Here is a 23,230-nt window from a genome sequence, read left to right on the forward strand (position 1 = left end):
CCGTATTGTGGTAAATACTCACATTGTGGGTCTGATTGTTTTGGGTAAGGCAAGCACTTAAGATGTCTATGCATGAGACTGACCAAAACTTCATATTACATTACAAGTTTGATCACATGTTTTAAAAAAATATATGAAAAGGGTGTTGTTGTTAGTGGTGTTCAATGAAATAAATGATTTTATTGTTTGAGCTCTTGAATATATCTCACAGTAATCAACTTTTTCTTTTAGGATCGTCGTCTAGTTTTGGCTTGATTATGTTTTTTTAAAGTCAGTTTCATGCTATAACAAGTTCACGAAGGCCACGGCACAACGCAACTTATCATGCTCTCTCTCTCTCTCTCTCTCTCTCTCTCCCCTCTCTCTCTCTCTCTCTCTCTCTTCTCTCTCTCTCTCTCTCTCTCTCTCTCTCTCTCTCTCTCTCTCTATCTATCTATCTTTCTCTTAATGTCCAGTGTGCCCTAAGTTTCAGTTCAGTTCGTCGAAACCGTGAAGCGGTTCGTGGATGGCGTGAAAAATTTACTAAGACAATGAAGGACATCATTTGGGAATTCTGTCCTTGTTCGTTGAACCCGTGAATTTATCGAATGCGTGTTCGACAAACGCGTGTTGCACTGTATGTCATGTTAAATATTGCTTATGTAAAACTTACGACAATACACCCAAGGTGGACTGCAAGTAAAGGAAGAAGACGAAGTATTTAATCTTAAATTATATTTTATCTTCTGTTACCTCCACGGATCAATAGTGCACAAGATGGCTGTCATCATAGGCTTGTTGGTGGCAATAATTACTGTGTCCTGTGTACAAGGCAAGTTATTCTGTATAGATAAGTTTCAAAATATGAAAATCGTTTTTAGTTTAGATTCCCTATTTCCATACTTGGGGGCCAAAAAGGAAGGTGTTTTTTATTCATAAAACAGTCAATTTTTTACACAGAGACCTGAAATTTGGTGACTTTTCCTAAAATGATGAGGTCCATGACCATGCATGCTTATCTGCAATTTGAGATTTTCTGATTTGGGGTCCAAATGGACCCCATGACTTTTAAAGAGAAAAATACTAGAAATAAAAGTACGATTTCCTGATTTGGGGTCCATTTGGCCCCCATGACTTTATATAGAAAAATACTACAGATTTCAACAAAGGAATGCTATTTCTTTCATTTCATTCCACAATTTCCTATAATAATAATAATGATGATAATAACAATAATAATATTAATAATAATAACAATGATAATAGTAATAATAATAATAACAATGATAATAATTATGATAATAATAATAATAATTATAATAATAATAATAATAATAATAATAATAATAATAATGATAATAATAATAATAATAATAATAATAATAATAATAATAATAATAATAATAATAATAATAATAATACTTTATTGCATCCCAAAAAGGAAATTTTTTTGTACAGACGTGTTATAATTTACACATAAGATAAAAATACAATGCAAATAGGATGTATATATATAAAAAAGGAGCAGCTCTATAACCAGAGCTGCGCTTTATAATATGAATAATTTCAACACTGTAAAATAGTTAAAACTGTCACTATAAATTTAAAATTGAAAAGATTGCAAAACAAATAAATTAATAAATTAATATTTATATTTTTAAAAAGTAAAAATGAGAAATAATTATATAAAATGATTATTGCTTGTTGTTATAAAGCCTAATACTGGACGGCAGAAAAGATTTTCGGTGTCTCTCTGTTTTCGTTGAAATAGAGAAAGGGCGACCACTTCTTTCTGACATAATAATTGATGGTCTTAGTGGATGATACTGGTCATTTAATATTTTAGTTATTTTATTTATACAAAATTTCTCGTATAAAAGATCTACATCGTCAACATCATTTATATAGCGTTTAATGGATTTTTTAATATTTGAATTTATTTTGTTCCTTTCCACTGCTAAGCAATTGCCTCCCCAAGCTGTTATACAAAATGACAAAACACTTTCGATTAATGCTCTATAAAATAATGTGCAGAGGGTTTTATCTATTCTAAACTGAGAGAGTTTTGATAAAAAATATGTACGTCTGCACATCTTATGCCTAATTATTTTCAAGTGTTCATCCCACTTGAGCCTGTCATCAATCGTTACACCAAGGTATTTGTAGTGAGGAACTCGCTGGACGAATTGGTCCTTTAATTTTAACGGTTCTATCGGTTCCTTCACTCTCCTAAAGTCAATCACTAGCTCCTTTGTCTTGCTTATGTTAAGCTCTAGGTGGTGGGCATCACACCAAGACACAAATCTATCAATTTCTTGCCTATAAGCCACTTCGTTGCCATTTGTTATGAGGCCTTGAAGAGCGGTGTCATCTGCAAATTTTATTAAAGGTACACTCAGGTTTTGACTTCTACAGTCATTCGTGTATATTGTAAATAATACAGGGGACAATACACAACCTTGAGGAGCACCAGTATTTGTAGTTATACAGGAAGATTAATAATAATAATAATAATAATAATAATAATAATAATAATAATAATAATAATAATAATAATAATAATAATAATAATAACGGAGTGGTTATTCGTCAGTACTGACCCCCAGGCACCGGCGTCTGGGGGTCAGTACTGACTAATACTAATACTAGTACTGGTGCCAATACTCTTCAACAGCCGTAACGTCTCTTCCTTCCTAATGACGCATGGTAACTTAGTAACACTGGCTCTAAACTATCGGAACAATGGCGGACGCCGTATGAAATATTACTGAGTTTGCGCGACAGGGCGCCAACGGGTCCCGTTAGAGATAGACGACGATTGGGATTGTTTGGAAGCTTTAACCCTTTGCCCACTAGTCATTATGACATCCGAAATGCTATCGCCTTATACATCTACGCCAGAATAGAAATAGAGGGTGGAGCCTACCATGATATAACATTTTATGGATCCCTAATTTCATCATATCAGTTCTGTCCACTGACAGGTGGGTGGATATCGCTTTCAAGAACTTATGTCCTTATATGAAATCCTGAGTTTTTGACCAATCAACGGATTGCTCTTTTGATAGCTCGCTTGTCAACATGAGTCAGCTCAGCCCTTGATTTATGTAAAGGCATCACAGGCGGTATATGTTGTGTAACTTCAAAGACCACGTTTGACCGAAAGCGATGAATGGAAGCCCCACTGTGGCGTGGAGAACGAGGTCTTGTATGTATAGTTACGTCATATCTCAACGCTCGTGAATTCTTAGTACGGCTGGACTCACAATCAAAACTCGAAATCTGTGTTTTAAACTCTTGAATCAATCGAGTTACATCAGTGCGTTCGTCTCATTGAGAAATGAAAAACGATATATAAATCAAGAACATCGACCGGAAAATAAGGAAATTATCATAAAATTATAAAATTTGAGAAAGCTATTTTCAAAATCAAATATATTACAAAAAAGGTTATTTCTAGACCGATTTTTATGAGACAAAGACAATCTTTCTCCACTTTTCAAGCTGATTCCAACAATGAGGTTTTCAAATTTATCGCGATAAGATTATTTGTCATTATTTTTTAAAATACCCAATTGACTGCTCGGGAAATGAATACGTAATCCTTGGCGGCTAGCGAGTAGGTGTTAAATTTTGCTTACCCTTTCCCATGCAGACGCACACACACACACACACACACACACACACACACACACACACACACACACACAGAGACTGAACACACAATGTATGTCTTTCACTTCTGGCCAAAGTTGCCTTATTACAACTTAGACTCGAATGATAACAGCGAGTAGGGTGTCAGATTAAACTTCAGTTTTAAAGGTCTAATTCAATTAACACCGTAATAAATCATAATAATGATCATTCTTGATATATTAGAGCATTAAAATATTTAATTCACATTACTATAAATATATTTTAAATATATGTATTTTGTAATTATTTTAGCGACGATACGAACCCCTTTTAATCGTCGAGCCGAACGATAGGATGCTAGACGACGATAAGTCGGTGTGTGTGTGTGTGTGTGTGTGTGTGTGTGTGTGTGTGTGTGTATGTGCGTCTACGTGGGAAAGGGTATGCAAAATTTAACACCTACTCGCTAGCCGCCAAGGATTACGTATTCATTTCCTGAGCAGTCAATTGGGTATTAAAAAAGAATAATGACAAATAATCTTATCGCGATAAATTTCAAAACCTCATTGTTGGAATCAGCTTGAAAAGTGGAGAAAAATTGTCTTTGTCTCATAAAAATCGGTCTAGAAATAACCTTTTTTGTAATATATTTGATTTTGAAAACAGCTTTCTCAAATTTTATAATTTTATGATAATTTCCTTGTTTTCCGGTCGATGTTCTTGATTTATATATCGTTTTTCATTTCTCAATGAGACGAACGCACTGATGTAACTCGATTGATTCAAGAGTTTAAAACACATATTTCGTGTTTTGATTGTGAGTCCAGCCGTACTAAGAATTCACGAGCGTTGAGATATGACGTAACTATACATACAATTCCGAGTCTTGAAGTGCTACGTGTGGCCAATCTTGTTCTACGGATGCGAAAGCTGGACTACAAATGCAGAAACACAAAGAACATTGAAGCTTTTGAAATGTGGTGCTTGAGAAGGATGCAGAGAATATCGTATACCGCACACAAAACGAACGAAGAAGTGCTAAAACAAACATACCAACAAAGGAAACTAATGCCCTTAATAGTGGATCGACAACTATCCTTTTTCGGACACATAGTAAGGAAAGATAAGAATGAATACCTGGCAAGTTGTGGAAAAATACCTGGTAAACGCGCCCGGGGGAGACAAAGAAAAACACTCATAGACCAACTGAAGGGCTTCACCAACCTAACAATCCAAGAGCTGTTTGAAAAAGCAAGAGACAGGGAGGAATGGAGAGAGATAATTCATGCAGTATCCGAAGCCTGGACCAGGCATGAAACCTAGAAGAAGAAGATACATACAAGACCTCGTTCTCCACGCCACAGTAGGGCTTCCATTCATCGCTTTCGGTCAATCGTGGTCTTTGAAGTTACACAACATATACCGCCTGTGATGCCTGTACATAAATCAAGGGTTGAGCTGACTCATTTTGACAAGCGAGCTATCAAAAGAGCAATCGTTGATTGGTCAAAAACTCAGAATTTCATATAAGGACACAAGTTCTGGAAAGCGATATCCACCTGTCAGTGGACAGAACTGATATGACGAAATTAGGGCTCCATAAAATGTTATATCATGGTAGGCTCCACCCTCTATTTCTGTTCTGGCGTAGATGTAGAAGGCGAAAGCATTTCGGATGTCATAGTGACTAGTGGGCAAAGGGTTAAAGCTTCCAAACAATCCCAATCGTCGTCTATCTCTAATCGGCCCCGTTAGCGCCCTGATGCGCAATCTGTCTATTTCTCCGGCGAGTATAAAAGCGTATCCAGAGGATAAAAAAACATAAATTTGATTATGTTTTCACTTCTACACATTCTGATCACAAGGCATATGAAAAGTTCTAGCCAGCATGAAGAATAAAAAGTAATGATTTTCTTTGTTTAGAACCAAGATGGCCGCCGTTGCCGGGCGGCGTTACATCAGACTACTGAATCCAATTGGTCAGTTCTGACCTGGCCACGGGCGTTGACGGTACCAAAATTATGGAAAATGCCATTTTTTAAAATAACTTGCTCTACGACAAATAAATCAGCATTTCCTGTCCCATACTAGTCGCAGGGAAGTCCCTTGGTTTCACCTTTTTTGTCGGTGTACGTGAGATTTGTTTAATAACTTTATCAATTAATTAAAGAAGTGAATTTGTTCAATCCTGAGAAAAAGACCAAATTTGGTGTTGAAACGCCAAACTGGCACTATATTTCGGTTCATCCAACGCGCATGATCACTGATGCGTGGCGCCAGAACTGAAAGTGAAAGCTCTTTCATTGTCTCGTCTTTCTTCATTCCGTCATTTGAAATTCGGGACAGGAAAAGTAGAAAACGGTAAGGACAAGATATGAAGTGAGTAGAAAAGTGCCAGAAGACAATAGAGAATAAACATTTTTTTCGCGGCGGTGGTGGGGTTTGAACCTGCGACCTTATTGGTACGACAACTCCGCCTGGCAGGTGAGAGCGTGGCTCTACCGTGTGAGCTATCCACGAACACAAAAATATTCGTTTCAAACCCAAAGTCATTTCTAGATCCCTCTCTCACCCACTTCTTGAGATCGCCGATTCGTTCGCCACCATCGCGAAGTAATTTTGACCAGCAGTTAAGCTTAATAGCCAATATTCTCATCACAAACATATAACATAGAAACGATTGAGACATTGAGTATGCTCCGGTGTATGGGGTGAATTTTTAATTCAGAAAAGTGAGTGGAGCAGGCACTTGTGTTGGTAACAACAAGATATGAAGTGAGTAGAAAAGTGCCAGAAGACAATAGAGAATAAAATTTTTTTTCGCGGCGGTGGTGGGGTTTGAACCTGCGACCTTATTGGTACGACAACTCCGCCTGGCAGGTGAGAGCGTGGCTCTACCGTGTGAGCTATCCACGAACACAAAAATATTCGTTTCAAACCCAAAGTCATTTCTAGATCCCTCTCTCACCCACTTCTTGAGATCGCCGATTCGTTCGCCACCATCGCGAAGTAATTTTGACCAGCAGTTAAGCTTAATAGCCAATATTCTCATCACAAACATATAACATAGAAACGATTGAGACATTGAGTATGCTCCGGTGTATGGGGTGAATTTTTAATTCAGAAAAGTGAGTGGAGCAGGCACTTATGTTGGTAACAACAAGATATGAAGTGAGTAGAAAAGTGCCAGAAGACAATAGAGAATAAAAATTTTTTTCGCGGCGGTGGTGGGGTTTGAACCTGCGACCTTATTGGTACGACAACTCCGCCTGGCAGGTGAGAGCGTGGCTCTACCGTGTGAGCTATCCACGAACACAAAAATATTCGTTTCAAACCCAAAGTCATTTCTAGATCCCTCTCTCACCCACTTCTTGAGATCGCCGATTCGTTCGCCACCATCGCGAAGTAATTTTGACCAGCAGTTAAGCTTAATAGCCAATATTCTCATCACAAACATATAACATAGAAACGATTGAGACATTGAGTATGCTCCGGTGTATGGGGTGAATTTTTAATTCAGAAAAGTGAGTGGAGCAGGCACTTATGTTGGTAACAACAAGATATGAAGTGAGTAGAAAAGTGCCAGAAGACAATAGAGAATAAAAAAATTTTTCGCGGCGGTGGTGGGGTTTGAACCTGCGACCTTATTGGTACGACAACTCCGCCTGGCAGGTGAGAGCGTGGCTCTACCGTGTGAGCTATCCACGAACACAAAAATATTCGTTTCAAACCCAAAGTCATTTCTAGATCCCTCTCTCACCCACTTCTTGAGATCGCCGATTCGTTCGCCACCATCGCGAAGTAATTTTGACCAGCAGTTAAGCTTAATAGCCAATATTCTCATCACAAACATATAACATAGAAACGATTGAGACATTGAGTATGCTCCGGTGTATGGGGTGAATTTTTAATTCAGAAAAGTGAGTGGAGCAGGCACTTATGTTGGTAACAACAAGATATGAAGTGAGTAGAAAAGTGCCAGAAGACAATAGAGAATAAAAAATTTTTTTTCGCGGCGGTGGTGGGGTTTGAACCTGCGACCTTATTGGTACGACAACTCCGCCTGGCAGGTGAGAGCGTGGCTCTACCTGTGAGCTATCACGAAACACAAAAATATTCGTTTCAAACCCAAAGTCATTCTAGATCCTCTCTCACCACTTCTTGAGATCGCCGATTCGTTCGCCACCATCGCGAAGTAATTTTGACCAGCAGTTAAGCTTAATAGCCAATATTCTCATCACAAACATATAACATAGAAACGATTGAGACATTGAGTATGCTCGGTGTATGGGGTGAATTTTTAATTCAAAAGTGAGTGGAGCAGGCACTTATGTTGGTAACAACAAGATATGAAGTGAGTAGAAAAGTGCCAGAAGACAATAGAGAAAAAAATTTTTTTTTCGCGGCGGTGGTGGGTTTGAACCTGCGACCTTATTGGTACGACAACTCGCCTGGCAGGTGAGAGCGTGGCTCTACCGTGTGAGCTATCCACGAACACAAAAATATCGTTTCAAACCCAAAGTCATTCTAGATCCTCTCTCCACTTCTGAATCGCGATTCGTCGCACATGCGGTATTTGACAGCAGTAACTTAATAGCCATATCTCATCACAACATTAACATAGAACGATTGAGTACATTAATATGCTCCGGTGTAATGGGTGAATTTTTAATTAACATGAAAAGTAATGGTAGTCGGCATATACAGTGAGAACTAACATGATATGGAAGTGAGTAGAATAAGTCCAGGTAACAATAGAGAAAAAAATTTTTTTTCGCGGCGTGTGGAGGTTTGAACTGCACCTTATTGGTACGACAACTCGCCTGGCAGGTGAAGCGTGGCTCTACCGTGTGAAGCAATCCACACAACAAAATACTCGTTTCAACCAAGTCATTGTTATTGTTTGTGATGAGAATATTGGCAAATTAAGCTTAACTGTGGTCAAAATTAACTTCGCGATGGTTGCGAACGAATCGGCGAATCTCAAGAAGTGGGTGAGAGAGGGATCTAGAAATGACTTTGGGTTTGAAACGAATATTTTTGTGTTCGTGGATAGCTCACACGTAGAGCACGCTCTCACCTGCCAGGCGGAGTTGTCGTACCAATAAGGTCGCAGGTTCAAACCCACCACCGCCGCGAAAAAAATTTTTTATTCTCTATGTCTTCTGGCACTTTTTATCACTCATCTTGTTGTTACCAAATAAGTGCTGCTCACTCACTTTTCTGAATTAAAAATTCACCCCATACACCGGAGCATACTCAATGTCTCAATCGTTTCTATGTTATATGTTTGTGATGAGAATATTGGCTATTAAGCTTAACTGCTGGTCAAAATTACTTCGCGATGGTGGCGAACGAATCGGCGATCTCAAGAAGTGGGTGAGAGAGGGATCTAGAAATGACTTTGGGTTTGAAACGAATATTTTTGTGTTCGTGGATAGCTCACACGGTAGAGCCACGCTCTCACCTGCCAGGCGGAGTTGTCGTACCAATAAGGTCGCGGGTTCAAACCCCACCACCGCCGCGAAAAAATTTTTTATTCTCTATTGTCTTCTGGCACTTTTCTACTCACTCATATCTTGTTGTTCCCAACATAAGTGCCTGCTCCACTCACTTTTCTGAATTAAAATTCACCCATACACCGGAGCATACTCAATGTCTCAATCGTTTCTATGTTATATGTTTGTGATGAGAATATTGGCTATTAAGCTTAACTGCTGGTCAAAATTACTTCGCGATGGTGGCGAACGAATCGGCGATCTCAAGAAGTGGGTGAGAGAGGGATCTAGAAATGACTTTGGGTTTGAAACGAATATTTTTGTGTTCGTGGATAGCTCACACGGTAGAGCCACGCTCTCACCTGCCAGGCGGAGTTGTCGTACCAATAAGGTCGCAGGTTCAAACCCCACCACCGCCGCGAAAAAATTTTTTTATTCTCTATTGTCTTCTGGCACTTTTCTACTCACTTCATATCTTGTTGTTACCAACATAAGTGCCTGCTCCACTCACTTTTCTGAATTAAAAATTCACCCCATACACCGGAGCATACTCAATGTCTCAATCGTTTCTATGTTATATGTTTGTGATGAGAATATTGGCTATTAAGCTTAACTGCTGGTCAAAATTACTTCGCGATGGTGGCGAACGAATCGGCGATCTCAAGAAGTGGGTGAGAGAGGGATCTAGAAATGACTTTGGGTTTGAAACGAATATTTTTGTGTTCGTGGATAGCTCACACGGTAGAGCCACGCTCTCACCTGCCAGGCGGAGTTGTCGTACCAATAAGGTCGCAGGTTCAAACCCCACCACCGCCGCGAAAAATTTTTTTATTCTCTATTGTCTTCTGGCACTTTTCTACTCACTTCATATCTTGTTGTTACCAACATAAGTGCCTGCTCCACTCACTTTTCTGAATTAAAAATTCACCCCATACACCGGAGCATACTCAATGTCTCAATCGTTTCTATGTTATATGTTTGTGATGAGAATATTGGCTATTAAGCTTAACTGCTGGTCAAAATTACTTCGCGATGGTGGCGAACGAATCGGCGATCTCAAGAAGTGGGTGAGAGAGGGATCTAGAAATGACTTTGGGTTTGAAACGAATATTTTTGTGTTCGTGGATAGCTCACACGGTAGAGCCACGCTCTCACCTGCCAGGCGGAGTTGTCGTACCAATAAGGTCGCAGGTTCAAACCCCACCACCGCCGCGAAAAAAAATTTTTTATTTCTCTATTGTCTTCTGGCACTTTTCTACTCACTTCATATCTTGTTGTTACCAACATAAGTGCCTGCTCCACTCACTTTTCTGAATTAAAAATTCACCCCATACACCGGAGCATACTCAATGTCTCAATCGTTTCTATGTTATATGTTTGTGATGAGAATATTGGCTATTAAGCTTAACTGCTGGTCAAAATTACTTCGCGATGGTGGCGAACGAATCGGCGATCTCAAGAAGTGGGTGAGAGAGGGATCTAGAAATGACTTTGGGTTTGAAACGAATATTTTTGTGTTCGTGGATAGCTCACACGGTAGAGCCACGCTCTCACCTGCCAGGCGGAGTTGTCGTAACAATAAGGTCGCAGGTTCAAACCCCACCACCGCCGCGAAAAAAAATTTTTTTCTCTATTGTCTTCTGGCACTTTTCTACTCACTTCATATCTTGTTGTTACCAACATAAGTGCCTGCTCCACTCACTTTTCTGAATTAAAAACGGTAAGGGCTGCCTGAAGCCGGTGATCGTAAAATACTAACGAAAGAGTGAAAATGGAAAGGCTTCGTATGGGAACAAAACAGACAATGGACGTTTTGGGTACAAACCCTTCGACAGCATAACAATACACAAATAAACGCGGAAAACAAATAAAATATAATGAAAAATAACTTGTATCGTCTGTACTCAATGGTGGTTGCAGTATGAATGAAATGCTAGCGTGGCGTGGGTAGAGGATAGGGTGCCCCAGGGGGGTGATCTGATTGATAAGAAAAGGTCAGCGTCAGGGAACAGAAACTTCCAGAAAATAATGGAAGATATAAGACATATTAGTGGTAGTAGTAGTAGTAGTAGTAGTAGTAGTAGTAGTAGTAGTAGTAGTAGTAAGTTAAATAGTAGTAGTAGTAGTATAGTAGTAGTAGTAAGAAAGCTGTAGTGAAACAGCAGGGGGCGGTGGAGGGGGCGAGGTGAAAAAGTCACGGCGGAGGTGGGGTGGGGGGGGGGGGGGTTGTTGGATGAGCGAAGGTCGAATCTTCGCGAAGGAAATACGAACGAGGATAGATTATGCTCTTTGATTGGCGATCATGATTTATTTAGAAAATAAGATGCCATGGCTGAGACCAGAAAATCAATTACACAAGTTTGGTACCCATTGAGATTGGAACCAGTTTTTTGTTGTTGTTGTTGTTGTTTTTGTTTTTTTTGTTGTTGTTTTTTTTCCTCATATTTGTTCCCTTTTATGATGGTGTAGATGGTGATGATGAAGAGATCATATTATGATGATATATTATCTCAATCTAATGTTGGTGAGGGGACACAATGATTGTGAAATGGTCATGCTGTAATGGAAGTCGTTTTTGTTTTGAGTCAATCAAATCAACGCGCAGCCTTCATTAACTTATTGATGAAACGTAATTAACGCCACTCAGCTCTTTGTTATTGTTTTTAGCCAGCCATTTTTATGAGTACTAATCACAAAATTCTATCAATCTCAATCAGACTGTAACACATGGTTTTGTGTGTTGGTACGTTATATCCGGCTGGCGGATGTTGTGAGCACTTTACCTTGACACACACCATCAATATAGTCTGACACAAGGACTGCGATGAATGATAAAGTGGCAGAGATGAAATATATGAAGATGTGGAAACGTTATCGCATTAATTCAATCAATCCTAAAACTATTATGAAATGCCCACCCACGTCTTATAGTCCGTGTTACAATTTAAGAAGCCGTACTTTAAAACTGCGTTCACAAGTTCAGTTATTTTCAGTATATTCTTATAATAATAATAAATAAATAAAATAAAATTCCCTTTATTCATGGAAAATTTGTATCTAGGGTCTATACCAAGGGAAGGCTGGAATAACCTAGGCATCAGCCGCAGTGCAGCGCCACAAGTCGAGCTAGGGCGAGGTGACTAAAATGCAACTCAACAAATTCATCACTGCCCTCAACAACTTCCATCCAGCAATAAAGTACACTCATCAGATATCCACCACTCACGTAGCCTTCCTCACTCACATCGCAGTTTCCCTCACCCAATGTGGACTCAAGACGTCTATCAACTACAAGGAAACGGACAGTCGCCTTCTCTACCCGTCCTCACATCCCACCAAATGCAAGGATTCAATTCCATTTTCACAGCTACTAAGACTAAGACGTATCTGCCAGGATGATGAGGACTATGTGTGGAATTTTGTTCTTTTTCCAAGCAGTGCATTCCTCCACAAACAATGTATTTGGGAATTGCCGACTTCTATTGTTTCTTCAGCTTCATCTACCTCAGGTTCAGAATCGGTGGCATCTATTTCTGGATCTGGCTGCAGCAGAATCAGTGGCATTTCTTCATCAGTGATGCTTTCATTTGAAGAGTTTGTATCATTCCCATTCCAATGAAATGGTGAAATACCGCCAGTGTCTGAAGGATTAGAAGAAGAAATTATATTGGGAAGGAACCCACAACTGGAAATGGCGATGAAAGAGAGAGAGAGAGAGAGGAGAGAGAGAGAGAGAGAGAGAGAGAGAGAGAGAGGAGGGGGGGGGGAAGAGTATTTTGGGGATGTGAGTATATTATTATTATTTTGAAAACTTTGTTTTACTGGAATCCCCAATTGACAATTATTGTCATGTAGAAATAAAAGAAAACAACAAATATGAAAGTATCTGAGAATAATGTGATTACAAAAGAATGTAATTTTCCCAAATGTTTCAAGGAATGACTTCTTGTCGTTGTCTTCATGGATTTGCTGTGATATGCTGAAAGTCACATCCAACGAGTCAGATAAAAGAGGTATAACTGTTCGATTTTTCATCTTAAAAAACGACTTTTACTCTGAAGTCTTTGCAGCCAATAAATCAAATAATGTATGAGTTGTTAATATTATTAATTTATACCTTCATCATTATCATCATGGGGGAAAATCACCCATTACCTGGAACTCGAGTTGCAACAGCTCATCTTTATCTTGCATTATTAATTGCTGATATTCTGTCAATTCACTGGTTTAAGATAAGCTAATCTTACACCAACTTAATATTTATTTTACTATTTCATACAATAGAAACATACTTGATAATACTGTTACTGTTTGGAGAAATGACATTCTCACAATCAGAATTGAAACTCATATTCTCATTGGCGATCAGCATAAATATTTTCATAAAAGGTATCATGGGAGTGAAGAGAAATAACTTTAAACACACAACAACAAAAAAAAAAAAAAAAACAACAAAAAAAACAAAAAACAAAACAAAACACTTTATACTTTATCCCGTTGTAACTAGCCAACAATGCAAACATATTAGATTTCATATGATGCCTGCTATTAACTCCACGCTAACAACCATTACACAGATAAATGTAATAGGTACCATTCAGTTTTAAATAAATAGTAGGTGACATACCTTCCTCATGCACTGGGGTTGCCCCAGCAGACTGCAACTCAATGTATATCTGAGTCTGAGTATTCCAACTACCAAGGATGTTACACTTTCTCCATTCGTCATGGCTTAGGTCCAATGCAACATAATTTAGACCACACAACGGATGGCTGAAAAAACCCCAAAAACCCAGCAACATACAAATCATTAGTTAGCAAATTCAAAAATTCAAAAGCAATAATATCAATACAATATGACTGAAACATAATGTAGACATTTAAGCTAATTTAGTTCACCTAGAGATTGAATAACGGTAGAAGAAAATAAATCACTTGGCATAAGAAGTTACAAACAAATATGTGGTTAGGTAAGGTACACACAAGAATAAAAGATAATCGAGAGGCGAAAGTAAGGCAAGTATTGGAAGAAACCTTAAATTGAATATTAGCGCTTTCATTTATCCATTATTGTTTCATCATTTCATATTGGCGATTATAGCTGGTACTACAATCATAAAATTAACAATACTATCAATTCATTTTTCGTTACATAGGATAAGTGTCAGAATAATCTTCATACATCACACATCTAATGAAAAAAAGTAATGAGCTAGTACTTACTTGGATGTTTCTTAATTAGAGTTGATGAAAAAGTAGGTAACTGAAACTGGTGCTCATCATATTGGACAGCAAACAGGAAACAAAATTACCAAGTCAATTATTGTAGATGCCATCTACTAGTAAGTTGTGGATCATATTGACACGACTATGTCACTAAATAAATAGATGCATAATGTCACAACAAAAACAACAAAATGATGTATACTTATATTATTGCCTATGTACATTTAATGAGAAAATATGATTTTAACTGAATTTTCCATAGTAAAACCATGGGGGTTAAATTATGGCCCTCAAATAAGAAATAAATAGGACTTTCTAGTATTTTTCTCTTTGCAAGTCATGGGGGCCAAATGGACCCCAAATCAGGAAATAGGACTTTCTATTATAGTATGAAAATAGGGTTAAATAGGTCAATGACTTTTATGATCCGTTTTAAATTCATGTTACCGAAGTCTTGCAAAAAGGTTGTCAGATACCCATATGATCTGTTAAATCAACCCCTAATTATATTCGGTTATCAGACATGCAAGTATGTGTAAAGACCCTTGTCAAATCTGTCCTCGTTTACAACTGTGGAACATGGGCTATTTTTCGGAACGAAGAAGAAAAACTCGACACATTCCATAGAAAACAACTAAGAATAATGCTTATAATCCGCTATCCGACAAAAATTACAAACAAATTTATAAAAAATGCAGCGAAACGCCACTCTCAGCCCATATTAGAAACACGATGAAGACTATTTGGACACGTACCTACTTAGAATAAACAACACTATTCCAGAAAACAAAGCCATGAGAGCATACTTCACACAATCAGGTCAAAACAAATGTCGAGGCAGACAAACAAAAAAAACATTCACACAATATTAAACAGAGACTTGAAGCGCCTCGAGAACCATCAAGAGCTAAGGTCGGAAGAAAATCTTGCAAAGGACAGAGACCAATGAAGGGAATTCGTCAAGAGAGTTAGAATTAGAGAAGCTGCCGAGGCGTTCCAGTCGGTTGATTAGGAGGCGGACGACAATAAGTCAAGTAAGGCATAAGGTCATAATAATATCAAATTCTTGTATTTGATGCAAGACATTTGAGACATTTTAATGAACTTTAGGAAAGAGCTTCTTTGACCTTTGACAACTGTTAGCTCATCACACCAAAGAAAATAAGAGTTACTTAAGAACCGACAGTCCCTTTATTAGTATTTTATTTGTCCATGACGACAAAAAGCGCCCTCTAGGCTTGTGAGTGATAACGCCATTGTCACAAGGGATGCGAAAGTTTTAAAACTGTGGATCGGAAATTATTTTACTCCGTAAACATCCCTCTCTCACTATCCCTACTCTGTGTCTAGTACTATATAAATCTGTCTCACCAGCTCCATTTGGAAAAGTTACTTATTTATCTCTCTTTCTCTCCTCCCCCCCCCCCCACCCCCGTTCTCTCTCTCTCTCTCCCTCTCTCTCTCTCTCTCTCTCTCTCTCTCTCTCTCTCTCTCTCTCTCTCTCTCTCTCTCGTACCAGAACTTACATTGCAATTATGTAAAACATCGAAAAAAAAAGTTGGTAATGAATCATCAAAGCATTATTTTTGGTTTTAACGAAACCAGCACCGTTATTTGATGAACCGAAATACAGCTTGAAACTCTCGCGTTTCTATTAACAATGGCGTTATCACTCACAAGCCTACAGGGCGCTGCGAACGTCCAAACCCTGAAATTCGATCCAGTGTGCCTTCAAATGTTGAAATAGGCTTCAACACTCGTGACGTCACTTCCATCATAATGACGCATTGTAACTTAGTAACTTGTTCTAAACTGTCGTAACAATGGCGGACGCCCTTATGACATACTTCTCCGACGAGCATAAAAGTGTATCCAGAGGAATAAAACATTACAATTTCATTACTGATCATGTTTTGACTTTTATACATTCTGATCACATGACATGTGAAAAAGTTCTAGCCCAGCATGAAGAATAAAAAGTACCGATTTTCTTTGTTTAGACCCAAGCTGCCGGTTGCTGGGCGGACGTGACATCAGACTATTGAATCCTATTGTCATCCAACTCGTACGGACTACTGGGTTTAGGTCGTCCAGCGGCTAAGTGGTCAATTGGTGTGACACTCGCATTTGGACCTATAGATAGTATGCGCTTGGCTAAGAAGCTCAAAACATTGCCATACGTAAGTACAACGGACCAACACACAAAAAACTATGTGTGACCATGAACTTTTATAGTCTGGATAATACAGTTTAGTGAGAATCACTCACAAACGCGGATGGCAAAATACAATAACAAAGGCTTGAGTGACGTCATCTTCGTTCTATCTATAAGTCCAGGTTTCGAATCGGAAAAAATGTACTCTCGCCTTTCTGGCTTCTAGTGTTGTTGTTGGAACTACTCAATCTACGTTCTCGCCATTTGGTGCTCAATGTTTGTTTATTATGATACAATATTTCACAGCGGAAACGCGTACCCTGTTATTAAATCTTCCCAACGCGTTTAAATATTTGTTTATTTCTTTCGACAAAAAGATTTAGGTACTTCCCGTGATACAAAAAAAAGTAGACCTTTTTTTTAACGAACGCTCGCTGCGGCTATGTGGCCTTGTGTGCGGCTATGTGGTTTAGTGGTATGAAACACGCCTTCGGATCGGAAGGTCCAGGGTTCGAGTCCCGTTCTAAGCGGCGCATAGTTGATTCCTTGGAAACGGCTCTTTATTCACATTCTTTTACCGTACTCAGTTCAGGTGTAAAATGCCCGGCTATGATCAGTGATGTCTCTGTCGGAGTTTTTACGCCACCGCCATCGGGACTATAATTTTTGTAGTCCTTTTACGAGGGGTGAATTCTGCCTGTTCCCATTCAATGCTTTCTGTATTATTATTATTATTATTATTATTATTATTATTATTATTTATTATATTATTATTATTATTATTATTATTATTATTATTATTATTATTATTATTATTATTATTATTATTATTATTATTTATTATTATTAATTATATATAAGAGGACGACTCGGGCAAATTATATATAGTCAGATTTTTAATAAATGGCGCATGTTTTTCTTTCTTTTCTCAGCTGCCTCCCCGATGCATAGCTGCAAAAATTTGTATGAACCTCTGAATCAATTTGTCATAATAAAAAATATTTTTTCATGAATTTTAAAACAATAGGAAAGCATTTCGTTTATTACAGCTATATTAAAATCGATAAAAGGTGAGGATCGGAACTCATAGAAGATTTAAAAAAAAAAAGAAGAATTTTCCGCATATCCATTTTGAAGGAATTCGTTAAACTGGATTGTTCGGTTAATTGAAGCTTAAACGATATACGTGCAGTATTTGAATACGAAGCAACGACTGGCAATTATTAACTATCAGAAATCTACATTTCATAACTATCAATACACATTACTGGTGAATACAAACGAAAATGAACACAAAGCGCTTCCAATATAATTTTGATTGTAAAAGTTTGACAAATAGCTTGTGTTTATGCCAAAGAGGATTACATAAATTCATGTAGACTGGTCAAAAGTAAAAATTCATCAATTATGAGACAGTGCCTCAAAAAATAACAACAACAACTACTACAACAATAACAACAACAACAACAACAACCAAGAGATTTTAGACACATCAATCAGCACAGTCTGATGACGAGGATGATGAAAAGGAGAAATAAAAGGACTACAGAAAGATTCCGAGCATCACTCTATCCAATGAAATGTAATTTTTCTCTAGTTAGCGAATGTTGAGGCATGCCTTTCCTCAGTCTACTCTTTATCATTTATTGCCTCGTCGGTGAGAGTAAATTTGGTGTCCCTCCTCTCAATCTTTCCCTCTACTTAGGCCCAATGACATCGGTTGGATTGCGCTCACAGTGATATGGGGGATGTCGCGCAACCTCGTGTCAAAACTCCCTGGTTAGACAGTCTGCTTTGAAAGCTGTTTTTGGTTCATTTCTTTTTTTTTTACTAAGGAGTATAGAATATGTAGTACTGTCTGATTGAAACCATGAAATCATGCCAGCTTTTATATTTGCCAAAGTTGGAGCCTTAAAGTGACCATGGGCTAACGAATGGTAGCGTTGACCAATACAATACAGCTGGGTGCTTCAGTGGAGGGCAGCACATGATATTAAGTCAGTCTTATAACGCCAGAATAATATTCCAGATGATGCAGAGAAGAAAAAATGTCATGGCATCCTTTTAAATATCCAGTATCATCACCACCTGCAAGAATAACAATGATTCTCTGTCCAGAACCCATGGTCCTTTTTCTGCTTGAATAATCAGACGTCCAATATTTTTTTCGGATGTATATTTACGCTCACCCATACATCTTTGGATGATATCCATATCAAAGTTATCTATGATCCTTTTCCTGCCACGTCGTTCTACACGGGTGATCTCTCTGTCGTATTTCGATAACGATCTTCTCATGGTTGATTGTGAAATTCCAAAACCATTGCAGTCCTCTTTAATGACTTATCGATAGATACAAGAGGACTTCTTTTCGCAGCTTTACGAGAGTGGAACCGATAGAGATTCCGTACCGTATCGTGTTGTTTAAGAGCCTAATGTGTTTTAAAAACATTTAAAGGCCATGTGAAACGTTCATGCATAGACAAAAATATGTCAACGTTATATTAACAGTGTTTGTTAATTTGACAATATTGAGTATACAATCACTATTTCAAATGATTTAAAGCAAGAGATTTCATATAAGTCATTTGGTAATTGCGACATGATTTAGATAATATGCCATAAATAATAAATTCAAAATTTAATACAAACTACATACGTGGTATGTTTATAACACTTAAAGCGAATTGTTATTATTTGGAAAGAAGTATGACACGTACACTCATAATCACTACGTCAGCACAAGATTGTTTGGAAATTCGATGAATTCATTCATACTTTGTGGTGCATAACTTGTTTTCATTTTATGTCAGCTGTTTTAAAGTAGTTTTTTATAGGTCTTAAACTTAAAGAATAATTTTTAAAAAATATGGCATCAAAATGGTCCAAAATCTAGATTCAGTTAAGACAAATTGAGTCAGAGGTTGACACAAATTTTTACAACGTTTGATAGAGGGACAGCTGAGAAAAAACAGAAAAACGCGCGCCATTAATAAAAAATCTGACTATAGTAACCCCATTGACGTTCCGAATGTTCTTTTTGAAATTTACAAAACAAAATTTCAAGACTACAAAACGCCACACGTCAGCTCATATGAGGTAGATTCCCGACCACTTATTAAATCTATTACACCAAGAGAAGTGAGAAATGCTTTTAAAGGTCTAAATAACAACAGGGCACCGGGAGAAGGTGGACTAATCGCTGAACTACTAAAATATGGACCACCCTTATTAGATGAACACGTAACGGACATTTTCAATCAGGCGTTCGAACATCACCAGAACCTGGATATAAATAAAGGGGAGCTGATATCAATACAAAAGCCACGAAAAACAAAAGGCCCTCCAAAGAATTTGAGACCAATTACTCTGCTTAATACAATTAGAAAATCGCTCTCCCTGAATAGAATTAGACCGATTTTTGAAAACTATTTGTCACTTAGTCAAAGCGGATTCAGGACGGAGAGAAGTACTGCAGATGTAGTTTGGACCCACAAATGGCTTGCTGCCAAAAAATCCTAGAATAGGTATGTCTGCCGCCTTCGACACTATCAATCGGCAATCTTTGTTAAAGATTATGAAAGGAATAGTTATGGAAGATGAAGTTAGATTAATCATATTCCTTATAAGTGAAACCTGGATAATGACCAAAATAATCGAAGCCTCAAAGGATAAATCATTCCTTGGCAACATCGGTACACAACAAGGAGACACCTTGAGCCCTGATTTATTTATCCTTTACATAGAAAATGCTTTAAAAGATGTGCATAAATATGTAGGCTAAGGCCCAATTACGTTTTGAAACCAACTCCCCGTGGAAATTGCATATTCAGACGACATTGACTTTATTGGTCTCAAACAAGTCAGTGTAAAAGACATTCAAAAAGCTTTACAAAAACACCAACTGTACGTTAATACTCACAAAACAGATGTAACATTACTGTGAAGGAAGAAAGATGGATGGAGAGCTACCAAAAAAGTAGGATCATTAATAGGAGAAAAGGAAAATGTAGAAAGAAGAAAAAGTTTATCGACGGTTGCTCAAAAAAAATTATTACATATATGGATTAGAAAAGATAAAATTAAATTAAACACTAAAATAAAATTATAGACAACCCTTGTAAAATCCTGGATAGATCGTCATAACATATTAGTGTGAGCACCAACAAAATTGACATAAATAACTCAACAACGTTTCATATTCCAGTTTGGCAGATCATTACAAGAAATGAAAACGACTAAAAACAACAACAACAAAACAACGAACAAAGAAACGGATAATCTAAATTTGCCAAGACACAAAGTGATTGGTTAGTATTATTGACAGATGCACAAAAGGGTTATTGGCCCATCTTCATTTATTACTGTGAAAACGATGACTTTTAAAGTCTTTTTAGATATGCTTGAATTGTATGCTGCATCCCATCTTCATGGATATCGGGCTTAGATAAATTTTCAGTAAGACGGTGTTCCTTCATCTTGTAGACAGGCCAATTTCGCAAATTTCCAAACGATACGTTTTCAGACAGATGGATTGGGAGAAAAGGGCTCAATTGCCTGGTTGCTTGGATCACCGGGCATTTCTTCGTTTGACTTTTCCTATGGGGCCACACCAGAAACATTATTCATCCCCCATACCAGATGTTGACACGTTTACCATGAAAAAAAGAGATGTTATTGAACCCATCACATCACAAAACCTACAAAACACAAGGAAATAACTCGAAAATAGGTTGAATTTGCTTGTCGCCATGGCAACCATACTGAACCACATTGAGTAAAAGTAAAAGATAACGGTAACTGTGTGAATTATTCATTAATCCATGGTTAAGGTCTATTAGCTGTAACAATTTTCTGTTAAAGATGTTTTTAAACTGGGAAAGACTTTTTGACACCCTGTATTATTGCAACATGTGATCCAACTATGTGGGTTTGTGTGTGTGTACGTGTTTGTGTGCCCGCGCTTGTGTATGTACGTGTGTGCACGTGTGTTTGTCTGTTAGTATGTGTGTGGGAGAGTGTTTGTGTGAATCTATTCATACTCTTGAGGGTTCATGGTAAAATCGTTATTCTGTCTACTTTCTAGTTTTAAAAAATGTGATTTGTATTAGAGTAATGCATCGTTTATGCGATACGAATAAGTATGCTTTCAAATGATCGCATGAACATTGTAGTCAGTAATGCACCTTAGAAATTTAATTTCTTTATCCTCATGTCTGACAGGGAGAATATCTTTTTTTTCACTGTGTTTAGAATATTGCTTCATTGTCGTTTATGATTTGATGCTCAGCAGTATATTAAATTATTTTTACTTTACACAGGGGCGTGTCAAGATCTCATCAACAATTGCAACCAATACGCCAAGTCGAATTGCCAACAGTATCCAGCCTGGGGACAAAAGAACTGTCCTAAGTATTGTGGATTTTGTATGAAGGCTCCCACGTGCACGTTCAAAGGCAGGGTACATTCAGACGGCTCTAACTGGCTAGATGGATGTAAGGCAAGATGCCAGTGTAGAGTAGGTAAAGGCAAATTCCCAATCAGATGTAACGCCTTGTGCTGGAGTTATGATATTCCTTCCAGCTGCACGTGGAATAAACCAGCACCTGGTAAATGCTGCCATACTCCGAATTGTCCTCCTGGAGTGAAAGTCAACTATCCTGACGACTACTTTTACTGGGGAGAGGATGTTGATATGAAAGTTATTCCTTGGAATTAACATGTTAAAGCAATTGAAATACTTTTTAAAAAAAAAATTAAAGTTATAACGAAATTTTATTGATCCAACTGAGTCTTGAATCATTTGCCTTTCCAGTCATGAACTAGACAGCCAACTAATGACCAGCCTTTGCTCTCTCTCTCTCTCTCTCTCTCTCTCTCTCTCTCTCTCTCTCTCTCTCTCTGTGTGTGTGTGTGTGTGTGTGTGTGTGTGTGTGTCTGATTTATGGGGTAAATTGAGTTTGATCTGCTCAGCTGGCACGTAAAGATAAAAAGAGCAGAAAGGTAGCGCTGAGCCATAAACCTACTTGACTGATCTTCACGTGAGTTTCAGGGCCCATTTTCACAAACGAGGAATAGAGCTTAGTCTCTGACTATAGTCAAGGACTTGAAAAAATCGGATTTCATGTGAGCTGACCAAGCAAGTCCCAGACTAAAATCACGGCACCTTCGGACTAAGTTTGGCCAAGTTTTAGTCATTTACTGAGGCCGGACTTCAAGTTTAGTCTGAGACTAGCTACTAGGATACACCATAGCGTCGACAAGATAACAGCAATTTTTAGAATGAGATTCGGAAAAATAATACTTCGGTTACGAATGACAGAGGCAAAAAGTGCCCTGTAGCTATTGACACTTGGTTTTTAACAACCTGTAAAATAAGTGTAGATCGTCGAAAATACACATTTTTTGGAGTAAAAACATTAAAAAACCCGAACCCAATCGGCTAGCGAGTTGTGAGTGAACGGAGACTCAAAGTGGAAGTGTTCGCTTAAAAAAAAACAACAAAAAACAACCCCCCCCAAAAAAAACAAAAACAAAAAAACAACAACAACAAAACATAACAAAAAAAAACAAACAAAACAAACAACAACAACAACAACAACAACAACAACAACAACAAACGATTCGAAAGTATAGTGGGCTATTCTGCTGGCATTGAAACTGACTGATTAATGTGATTCATCAGAACACACTTTCTGTTTTGTTTTGTTTTTCGTTTATTTTTTTGTTTGTTGTT

General features: G+C 37.8%; 1 protein-coding gene across 1 annotated transcript; it reads left to right on the forward strand.

Annotated features, from left to right (window-relative positions):
* Positions 1-644: 644 nt before the first annotated feature.
* Positions 645-22,273, forward strand: LOC144974109 (uncharacterized). Its single transcript, XM_078917008.1, has 2 exons — positions 645-811; positions 21,816-22,273. Exons 1-2 carry the CDS (start codon positions 757-759, stop codon positions 22,211-22,213), a joined length of 453 nt encoding a protein of 150 aa, XP_078773134.1. The 5' UTR covers positions 645-756; the 3' UTR covers positions 22,214-22,273.
* The last annotated feature ends 957 nt before the right edge of the window (positions 22,274-23,230 follow it).

Source organism: Berghia stephanieae, chromosome 5 (genome assembly GCF_034508935.2).
Source record: "Berghia stephanieae isolate SIO BIC M18660-M18661 chromosome 5, UCSD_Bste_1.3, whole genome shotgun sequence".
NCBI lineage: Eukaryota > Metazoa > Mollusca > Gastropoda > Nudibranchia > Aeolidiidae > Berghia > Berghia stephanieae.